The 10,689-nt window shown below is 34.1% G+C and overlaps 1 protein-coding gene across 1 annotated transcript; it reads right to left on the bottom strand.

Annotated features, from left to right (window-relative positions):
- Positions 1-1,990: 1,990 nt before the first annotated feature.
- On the bottom strand, positions 1,991-9,896 carry LOC128204511 (receptor-type tyrosine-protein phosphatase mu-like). The gene is made up of 11 exons (XM_052905925.1): positions 9,851-9,896; positions 9,063-9,337; positions 8,749-8,836; positions 7,826-7,929; positions 6,779-6,927; positions 6,080-6,215; positions 4,365-4,496; positions 3,112-3,357; positions 2,803-2,951; positions 2,392-2,527; positions 1,991-2,065 (listed from the first exon to the last, which is right to left on the bottom strand). Exons 1-11 carry the CDS (start codon positions 9,894-9,896, stop codon positions 1,991-1,993), a joined length of 1,536 nt encoding a protein of 511 aa, XP_052761885.1.
- Positions 9,897-10,689: the final 793 nt, after the last annotated feature.

Here is a 10,689-nt window from a genome sequence, read left to right as displayed (position 1 = left end):
ATCACTTGTTATGCAACTATTCAAGTTGGTAATCAATATTTGAGACCGGAGAGTTCCTAATCTAACTATGCCCGACTTCTAATTACTTTCTTCTCTCTTGGTCCACGATATACCTAAATATACAGGCAATGCAGAATATGTCGTAAAAAGACGGATTTGTTATCTCAAAGCAAACCAAAAGTACCATGTGTGAGTTTCCATTCCGATGAGATTATGTCCATTCTTGTTCAGACAGAACATTCTTAACATTAATTTGCATAACTATCCAAACCATTAGCTGATACCTTATCTTGTTATGATGAAAATATTTATAGTTTGGGGTCTCTTGAGCTATCCCAGTTTTCAACATTTTTTTTGTTATGAATTACAGTGTGTTTTTTTCGAATGCTTTATTAATTTTAACATTTTGAAAAGAATGAGTGAAAAATGGTGTAAGGTGTAAAATCAAAGAAGTCATTCAAATTTAGTTCCCTTGAAAAGTAGCATGTAATTCTATTTTGATTTCAGAAAAAAAAGTTAATAGTCCTTTTGTTGCCTCAACAATATAGATTTGCTTCGCTTAAGCAGTAATTGCAAAAGTTAGCATTGCCAATATTGTTTCATATTAAGTTAAACAATGATGTTGATAACAGTCATACATAAAACGGAATACATTAGTCTTCTCATGTAAAAACATATTTATTAGATGAAATTAATGACTGATAATTTATTATGTATTCTCACGATGTACACATACTACCATTCAAATGCATAAAGCAAGGGATGATTGATATATGAATAATCTTGGAATACCGAAATGAATGACTCAAACAGATCAGTAATAATGGATTCAGTTAGTACTTAAGCAAGACTATTATCTAGATGCAATACAAACGAGTCAATTTAGAATTGGACATACATAATTTTGGGTTTCCTCTCACGTTTTATTGATTGAAAAGGGAAGGCACCATAATAACCACAGAACAGATATAATGTTCTGTTTTTGCCTTTGTGAATTTCATAGAAAATGAATATCATTTCCTTCTAGTGTGTCCCAATTATTATAATTTAGGGAAGGAATACTTTAAACCTTTCTTTGCCATTGGCCTTTGGAACAAGACTTTATAACTTTGGTGTCATCAAATTCAAGAAAAAAACATAACAAAATAAATATATATATACATATATATGATGACATAAAAACACTCAACCATACAAACATCGTACAAGGTTGTATTTAGTGTTTCATTAACAAAAGTGTACGTCAGTGCCGAATGATTACAAATATTCATGACAACATTCGAGACAATAGCCCAATTGGAGTTATCCAGGTTCTAGTACGTTCTTGTATAATGACTGGAGATATTTATGACCACATTCGAGAAAATAGCACATTTGGAGCAATCCAGGCTCTAGTACATTTTTGTAGAAAGACTGGAAATATATATGACCACATTCGTGACATAGCACATTTGGAGCAATCCAGGCTCTAGTACATTTTTTTTAGAATGACTGGAGATATCCATGACCACATTCGAGACAAGAGCACATTTGGAGCAACCCAGGCTCTAGTACATTTTTGTAGAATGACTGGAGATATCCATGACCACATTCGAGACAAGAGCAAATTTGAAGTCATCCAGGTTCTAGTACGTTTATGTAGAATGACTTGAAATACTTATGACCACATTCGAGACAAGTGTACATTTGGAGTCATCCATGTTCGAGTACGTTTATGTATAATGACTGGAAATATTTATAACCGCATTCGAGACAGGAGCACAATTGGAGTCATCCAGGTTCTAGTACGTTTTTGTATAATGACTTGAGATATGCATGACAACATTCGAAACAAGAGCACATTTGGAGTCATCCAGGTCCATGTAGAAATTATTGCAGGTATTCATAAACACACTTGTAAAAAGAACACCAGTACCGTATGTCGTTTCACGTACGTTTGCTACGAACGATCATATGTATTTATGAACATAACTATAGCGATATTCAATAGCTACGAGAAATTGGAGTAGATGTCGAATGATTGCAGATACTCGCAAACACACTCGTGACAAAGTGCGTACTGCTCCTAAAAATCAGAGTACAAAATATTTTCTATATATATTTTAATATCAATATCCTATAAATTTAAATCACTTATGGCATTAGTTGAAATTAAGCTCGAACTTACTATTGTCAAGGACTTAAAACCATCATTACATAATATTTTTGATACGATTTTGAAGCGAATTAAAAGAGCCTATAATCCTATATTTAGCCTTATAATTTACACACGAGTATATCAAGTAATATCAAGTATATAGATCAGCAAAATATTATCTGCGCATATGGGTTGTACACTTTTTGTTCACAAACTCAGCCACATTATTTAATTAATTAGGAATTAAAACTCACTTTTGTGCGTACTGCATTAGGCCGTCTCGCCCGCAGCTGACGAACTGTGTTAAACACCGAAACCTCGTGTCCTATGCCTGTTTTCTCCAGAAGCGTGCAGATCGCCGCAAACAGGCCAGAGCGTCCGCCACCAGAACTTTAAATAGGTTATATTTGAATGAAAGCACTGAATATGCGTGTGTAAACGCAATAGATCATTACTCCTTCAATAACTTTGTCCAGTATAAAAAGAAGCGTCAAAGTCGATACAAACGCTTCCTCCGCCCCCAATATGATATTATTATGGTGCGTGCATTTTAAATGGCATTCAAACTTTCGAACGATTATTAACAGTGTTGTAATGTTTTTCTCGAATTCAAACTGAATTTGCAAACAAAGAGAGAATGTGTAAAATAGTGTTTAAATACTTACTTGCAATGCAAAATGACGGATCCAGATGCTGCCGTTGTTTCTACTGCCTTAACAAGATGCAAGAAGTGTGTAACGGACTCGGGAACCTCCGCTTTGTCTGGCCAGGCCGTAAGTTTGAAGTGTGATACTGTTTGTTCCTTAGGTCCTCCCTAGAAGCAATATAAGTCTGACTATTTGGTAGATTCTGACTTATCTTTTAAGGGCCATTTTAATACGTCAAAACCTAGTTTGCCTAATAATATCAACATGGCATTTAACGACGTTTTTTGTAATTAAACGGCAAAATATTCGTTCGAAGAATGTTCTTACACGGCCATTGTAGCTTATTCGAAGCACTCTGTTGACACTGTACAGTGTTGACTTTTGTCGTAGATTGTCTTCTGTGTATGATTCAAAAGTTCTCTGTGTGCCAACATCGGGAATATACATGGAATTAACTTCCTCCATATCGACTATGCATGTCGCTGTTTCTTGCATCGTGAGGCACAGAAAGTCAGCCACGGTCTCTTCAAGTGGAGTCATCGCGAGTACGAACTTATTCCTTTGTTTGTAGCTCTGTAACGACGTAATGTAATATACAAAAGTAAGATATCAGTCAAACTTATATTATATTTTAACACTGTTGATTTCCTTTATATCTGATATAAAATATGTTTTGTATAGAAACATATTAAAAAATGTTTTCCTGTGTTCATAGCTCTTCAAAATCGTAGTCATTTTTACTAGATGTTAAGCGTTCAGCATGATTAATAACTTGTTTACATGTATAATAACATTTTCATCGTCATTTGTCCAACTTACATTAACATACATGGCGTTGATATAATCCTGCCCTGGTTCTTTACCTAAATACAGTCTGGGTCTGTACAAGTCACCTACGAAAAAGACGCACATATAAATATACATATATATATCTATACATTCTAGCCAAACAAAAAGTTATAATGTTTAATAGACATCTGCAAAGATTTGAACAGTTCTCGAGCAGTATTCACAGACCCTCGTAGATTAAATTTATTATTAAGTGGAAAATTGTCGAACTTATAAAATGAACATGCAACAATTTATAAAACGTAAAGGCTATTTGAAATAATCTTTGACAGTAAGGGATGTTTTACCAAACTGGACCTTCACTAAGATGCTTTATTAATACGGAAGACCCTTGAATATTTTAACCTGGAATGTCAGCGCCCTCCCTTGGAATTTGTTAAAGCTGCGTTCCTCCCAAATGCCAGTAGCTCCTCTTCAGATCTTTCCGAGGTAACCTCCAGTTGCTTTTCAAAATATAATCAGTTTTAAGATAATGAATTGTATACTTCTGATACTTCTGATTTCAGATAAAACAACCGACGTCATTTTCAAACATGACAAATAATAATAATTTTATTAATACGGATATTGTCTAGGGCAAAATTTTGATTGCGTTGTCTTTTGAAGAAAATACCTATAACTGTTTGTAAGAAGATAAACGTTAGTACTTTAAATAGTAAGGTTCAAGATGTTGATGATGTTTTGATTGACGTTTTGCTGTTATGATTTTCATAATGTTAAATTTACTAAACCTTAAATTGTTTGATTTGCCTCTGTTCGTTTTCGGAGTCCGACATGAAGGCCTCAAATCCCTCCGTTGGCACGGGTTTACTGTCAAGCGTCAACGTGTGAACAATTGCGTGGTGCAGAAAAGCATACTGGTCCTGGAAAACAGGAGTAATATTACAATGAAATTCATTTCTGGTTTGTTGTGATGTGTGGAGATCTGTCAGGAAGCGTCGTCTAATATAAAATTTATTCGACGAGCTCAGGTAAGATCTAAGTAATCTTTGGCGAGTGTAATTTATGAAATACAAAAACTCTACCTATTTCGACTGCGCCTAAGATGAGCCGTATTACACAAACTGAAAAGACACGCCATCTTCCACGCTATATGCATTGCAAATCCCCCCCACCCCAATGCGTCTTATGAAAACATTCACGCCCATATATTTGCCTTTCTCTCATTTTATGTATTTTATTTTGAATGCGTCTATAACGTAACTTTTCGCGGGGAAACGTCGTCGTGTTTCGCTGAAAAAAGTGCGCCAATCTTTATTTATTTTTAAAAACTCTTCATTTTTTTTATTTGTTTAATTATATGTATTCCAAACTGTATTACAAATCGCCTGATATCAAAAAAAGTTTACCTTACCGACTTTGATTTTTGCGCAATTTAAATTCATCTTAACTTTATATATATAGCTCTTTTGTATGTTTATTATCCAATACTTATTGTATTAAAATTTAACCATGATGTTAATCGAAATGTTGTTTATATTAATTAAAGGGTAAGATTAGAAACTTAAGACAGTCAAGTTTTGTATAAAACTATGATAAATCATATTTTTAGCAATTGCATATTTTTGTTAAATTAATAATTCAACATTTCTTTTCCTGTTGATGTCGGAATAGTATACAGTCATGAGTCAATCAGAATTGCACTGATTATAAGTAAACCCCTTGAATAGATCTTTGAAATAACCTGAGACTTTTTCTGATATTTGAAACTATTGTTATATGACCGCAATCGCTGCCTGCAATGTTTGCTTCCGTGTCATGGGCATTGAATGTATCGCTAAAAGATGTTTCATGTAATTGCTTGTACGCACAGAAGAGGCTTTGAGTGGGGGGTAAGTGGGCTTGTTTATATTAGACATTGAACGTTTCGCAAAACGTTGATTCATGGAATTGCTTGTACGCAAAGAAGAGACTTTGAGTGCGGGATAAGGTAGATATGTGGGCTGGTGTATCATGGATATTGAACGTTTCGCTAAATGTTGTTCCATGTTATTACTTATAATTGCGTAATAAGATTAGTATGTATTTATCATAGGCATTGAATGTATCGCTGAAGGAAGTTTCAAGAAATTGCTTGTAAGCACAACAGAGAGTTGGAGTGCGGGAAACATAATGCGTTGATTGACAAAATGCATTTTACTCCACTAATGACATAAACCTTGATATAATCATTTTTACAATATGAATCTATTTAATTCATCTTTTGTGCGCGCGTGCGAGCCTGTGCGTGTGTTTCGTGAGTGCGTGCGTGTGTGCGAGCGTTTGATAACAAATATGCGGAGTAATATAGTTATATTTGAATGTGTAATACAGAAAAATACGTGATGGTTTTATAACATATTAATTATGTAATTTATATTTGTGGATACCAACACATCGGATACTGTGCAGAATTGAATGACATTGTATTCTTTTTTATCTTAAGAGATACGTGTGGCGATCTTACAGCCGTTTGGACCATACGCGTATGACGATGTCTTAGGTTGGTGACACAGCCATGTATGTCAACGGATCCTTCCGCTTCGCCCTCTCTAGTCAACAAGTCCATCGCTATGTATGTGCCCGTCCTTCCAACGCCAGCACTGTAATCAAAAATAGCTTTGCTTTATAAAAATATATACTTGTACTAGAGGGCAACATTATTGCAACGGCAGTACCGCAAATATTTCAATATATAGATTTTTGTTTCAGTGTAGGATCGCAATTAATTTCACAAAGTGAGCACAAAATACTATTATTCACGTGTGAAGCCATGAAAGAAATATATACTTTTGGTAATCAGGGGGTTATGAAATTATTTGCGATCTAAAACTGAAACCACCTTTTATAACATGTCTTAAACGGAGAAAACGCCCCAAATCTTATGCTTTGTTGAAAAGGAAGTAACGGGTTCAAATAAAAGTTTGAAATCGTTAAATGCCGCTATAACCCACAAGAAAATATTGAGGCATTTTATTCAAAAGTAATTTGCTAGTTTTCTAAAATAGTAGAATATATAGATGCGATGTGGTATCCCAATAGAAATCTATGACTGCTAGTTATTTACCATACCCTGCCTGAAATGTATGTTTTTCCTTAATTTGGTAGGGTGTTTTGAATTGTTGGGTAAGAAGGTGTGTCAATGTAATAAAAGTTCTGCTTATACCTGCAGTGAACGATTGGTGGTCCATCAAGTGGAGATTGCGTTTGTAGAACCCTGTGACGGAAATCGACCAGGGAAGTTACATCATCGGGAACGCCGTTGTCTGGCCAGCTGGTGAAATGAAGATGTTGTACTGTCCTGTCCTCTTCATCCTAGAATACAACCGTAACGTTTTAACAAGTGTAGTAAATTCGCAGCACATATATAGCATTTTAACTTGTATACAAAGAACCCAGGAAACTATTACACTGTCTACAAGACCATGTGGCTGCCTAAAATGTACTGTACTACTGTTTTATGACAAAATATTCAATGGTAAAACCAACACTGACAAGACCAAGAGGACAACCACATACATAAAAGACTTTTGTTTATCAATACATTCTGGGGCTACCGCCTTGGCTCAATATGTTGAAACAAAGGATTGTTTAGCTTACATAATGTTTGTCCAGATACATATTTCCAAATTTTTGAAAAACTCAAAATATTTTATCGGCGTGCTATATTATAATCAACTTATCCTCGATGTTTTATGTTTAGTCACTGCAAGAATTACAATATAATTACAAAGCATGACGTGCCACGTACCACGTGCACTGAAAACGTTCTCATAACGAAGTCGGCGTACATGTCTTCAGTTAAACACGTCACGTTTATCTCGCTGTACTGTTTAGTGATTCCATGGTCAGGCCAGTATTGGTCACATTTCGGTTTCTTTGCATAAAAATAAATAAACATTAACTAACATACTTAATAAAGATAAAAAATATTACATCGGCATTTTGATCATAAGCTAAAGAATAATTCCGTAACTTCATAATTCCATAGTCACAATTAGTTTTCTTTTAATTAGCCATACAAAAAAAGAAAACATGGAATAAATCATGTTAGTATTTACATATTTTAAATATAAAATTTAAAGCCATAATGTGTACTTTCAATCTTTTTAGCAACAATAGTTTTCAATTATTTTAGACACCATTGATTTTTTAGTTGAAACATGAAACAAATAACACCAACACCAAACAAACTGAAAATTCCAAACTGTACCCCGTCTTCCACTACATTGGTGAGCATGACGATCTTGCCCACATTTTGCTGCCAGATTATCCGCCAAAACACCGAGTAGTCTTGCATTGTCTTATATGTTGGACCTGATATAGACCATGCACATGTTAAGCTTAAGAATTGCGGAAATGAAATAACATAATTCATATAACAGAATGTCAATACAACGGAACCTCAAATACATCTCATATTTGTAACGTGTGTCGCAGAAGTATAACAAACAGTATACTTCTCATTTCGAACAAACCTGGGAAAATGAATTTTATATGTTTCAGGATTTCGGAAACAAATTACCAGTCAGTAAACTCACCTTGAGATGCAATGTATGCATTGTTTCTTTATCCCTTGAAAACGAACGTGCGAATCGTTTTAATAAAACAAAATATTTTCCAAATCAATTACAATAACAATTTCGTTTACCTTAAACATCGAGATTAGTTTTTATATCACAACAGTACCAGTTCAATAAATTTATATAGTTTTGCTTCGCACGAAACATCATTGCTTCTTTAAACTTCCGTTTCCATCATATCAGTTATACTGTACATTTTATTTCCCACTATAGCCTGCCTAATTTTTAAATAATACGATAAGAGATCAATTACAATGAGATTTAGAATGATCAAGTATATCACTTACGTTTACAAAACTGGCGTTGATAAAATCTGTATCTCCGCCCGTCAATTTCACTCTGGTGTCGTCATCTGCAATTTTGTAGAGATATTGTTGGGAAGTTTATAATGAACTAATAGAAAATATCCATTTAGTAAGCCAAATATTTAATCAGCAAACTATTCATGAATCACATTTCAGTTTTTCTGCAAATATAAAATAAGTCTAAGCTGAACTTGTAGGGACAATCAGACATAAAACTGTTCATATAAAGCATACGACATACAACTCACATGGGTAGATGCCTTGATATCTATTTCTAAAATGGTTTTCTGGCCTCATTGCATCTTGATGGGGTTTTAGCATACTATCTGGAAGTTTCTGAAATCAGATTTATAATGATCACGCTTTCATCTTAATACAAAAATACAAAATCAACTTCTCGAACAAATTTCCCTGATTTTGACTTTTGTGCGTGGATATAGTTTATATACAGTGACAGAATAGTTGTTGCTGAAATAATGGACAATGAAAAAACAACGAATATAGAAGAGGCTCTATCATCAAGCATAAAATAATTCTGAATTTGTTAGGCTCAGTACCATACCTTAAACTGCTTAAGGTAATATGACCTGTCCTTGGCAGCCACAAAATCTCCAAAGTTTTTAGTAGCAACCTTATTCAAATTGTGGTTCACATCATCGGTGTTTTGTTCCTGTGATTTGTTGTTGGATGCATCTGTGATAGATGGTTTGCTGTTCACGCCGTTTCCCAAATGTTCTGAGTTTCCCGCTGTGTTTCTTAACTTCTTTGTCTTTGGTTGTTCTGTTGAAACTTTTCGAAATTTGTCTTTAGGATCGGCGGGACGATCTGGTGTGTGGTCTGCAATAAAAGGTTTAGATGATTTTAATAAAATTAATATAATCATTGTATGCAAAGAAGAACATGCAGATACGTATGTAATTCAGCAGTAATGTTTTACCACCGTATGTTAGTCAATATTGTTCAAGTATATTTGTGTTGTTAAATCCCATTTTTTACTACATGACACAAATATATTATGTATATATTATCAATATAATCTGATTCATATGTACAGTAGTATTGTATTTACTAGTTTTACAAATATGATATTGTATTTTGTACTAACTAGGCATTTGAAGAAATGCCAAAGGTTGATCAGTGTCTTGCGCGAAAGAAAAACAACATGCGGTTCTTTAGGCCAATTTAACACCAAATAAAGACATTTACGTACGCATTTGTTTTAACCATATTTTAAGTGTTAGAAAACCCGTTTAATACCAAAGTTATTACAATTGTACAAACGTACAGTTACCCCAAAATTAAAGTCAAATGTAAAGTCGGATTCCATTAAACTCCGTGTTGTAAACTGACCTTCAGCATTTGTATCAAAATGCTCGCCAGGTTTAAGTTCATCCATTTGATCGTTTCTTTCATGGTAAATAGTAGTAGAAGCAGTCGCATTCTGGTAGACTGCGCCGCTTTCGTCTTTTGAAAAAACTAAGTCTGCAATCCAGTATTAGTGGGTTTTTAAAAAAAATTCAAAAACAAGATTTAGTAACATATACACTTTTGTATATATATATATATATATATATCTTTTGTTCACTTCTGCTAAAAAAACGATAATGCGATCGTATTTATTTTTTCACAGGTACTTGTTCTTTGACTTACTAATAGCAAAAAATCTTAACCTCCTCATAAATATAAAAAAAAAAACGATCACAAGGGTTATAATAAGAAGGGCGACAATTCCACCAACAGCGCCGCCTACAACAACTTCATCAGCGCCAGTACCGTCCCCACCATCTTTGTTGTTTGGACTTAAGACGTATCTTTTTGAAAATGTAAGTCAATGGATATTTGGTTCGAATGTGTAACCCTTTCTTCCAACATTTCAAAATCATTGGCCTGAAAAAGGTCACTATTTTTCTGCATAAAAGTTTAGCAATAAAAAGTTCATAACCACGTATTCTTGGATAAAACAATGCACATTAAATATTCGTTGGTTTTCTTACAATCCTGAATAGGTTTTTACCAGCAATACATCCTGTATCTGTCTGTCTGTATCCACTATCGCATCCTATAATACATTGACCATCCGCTTGTCTGCATCCACGTATCCCATCCGCAGAAGCGATACAATTTCTATCACAATTAATATCACACTTTGAGTCATAAAACCCATTTTTGCATCCATATTTACATTCACC

Source organism: Mya arenaria, chromosome 10 (assembly GCF_026914265.1).
Source record: "Mya arenaria isolate MELC-2E11 chromosome 10, ASM2691426v1".
In the NCBI taxonomy this organism is placed as follows: domain Eukaryota; kingdom Metazoa; phylum Mollusca; class Bivalvia; order Myida; family Myidae; genus Mya; species Mya arenaria.
This window is presented reverse-complemented; position numbering and strand designations above follow the sequence as displayed.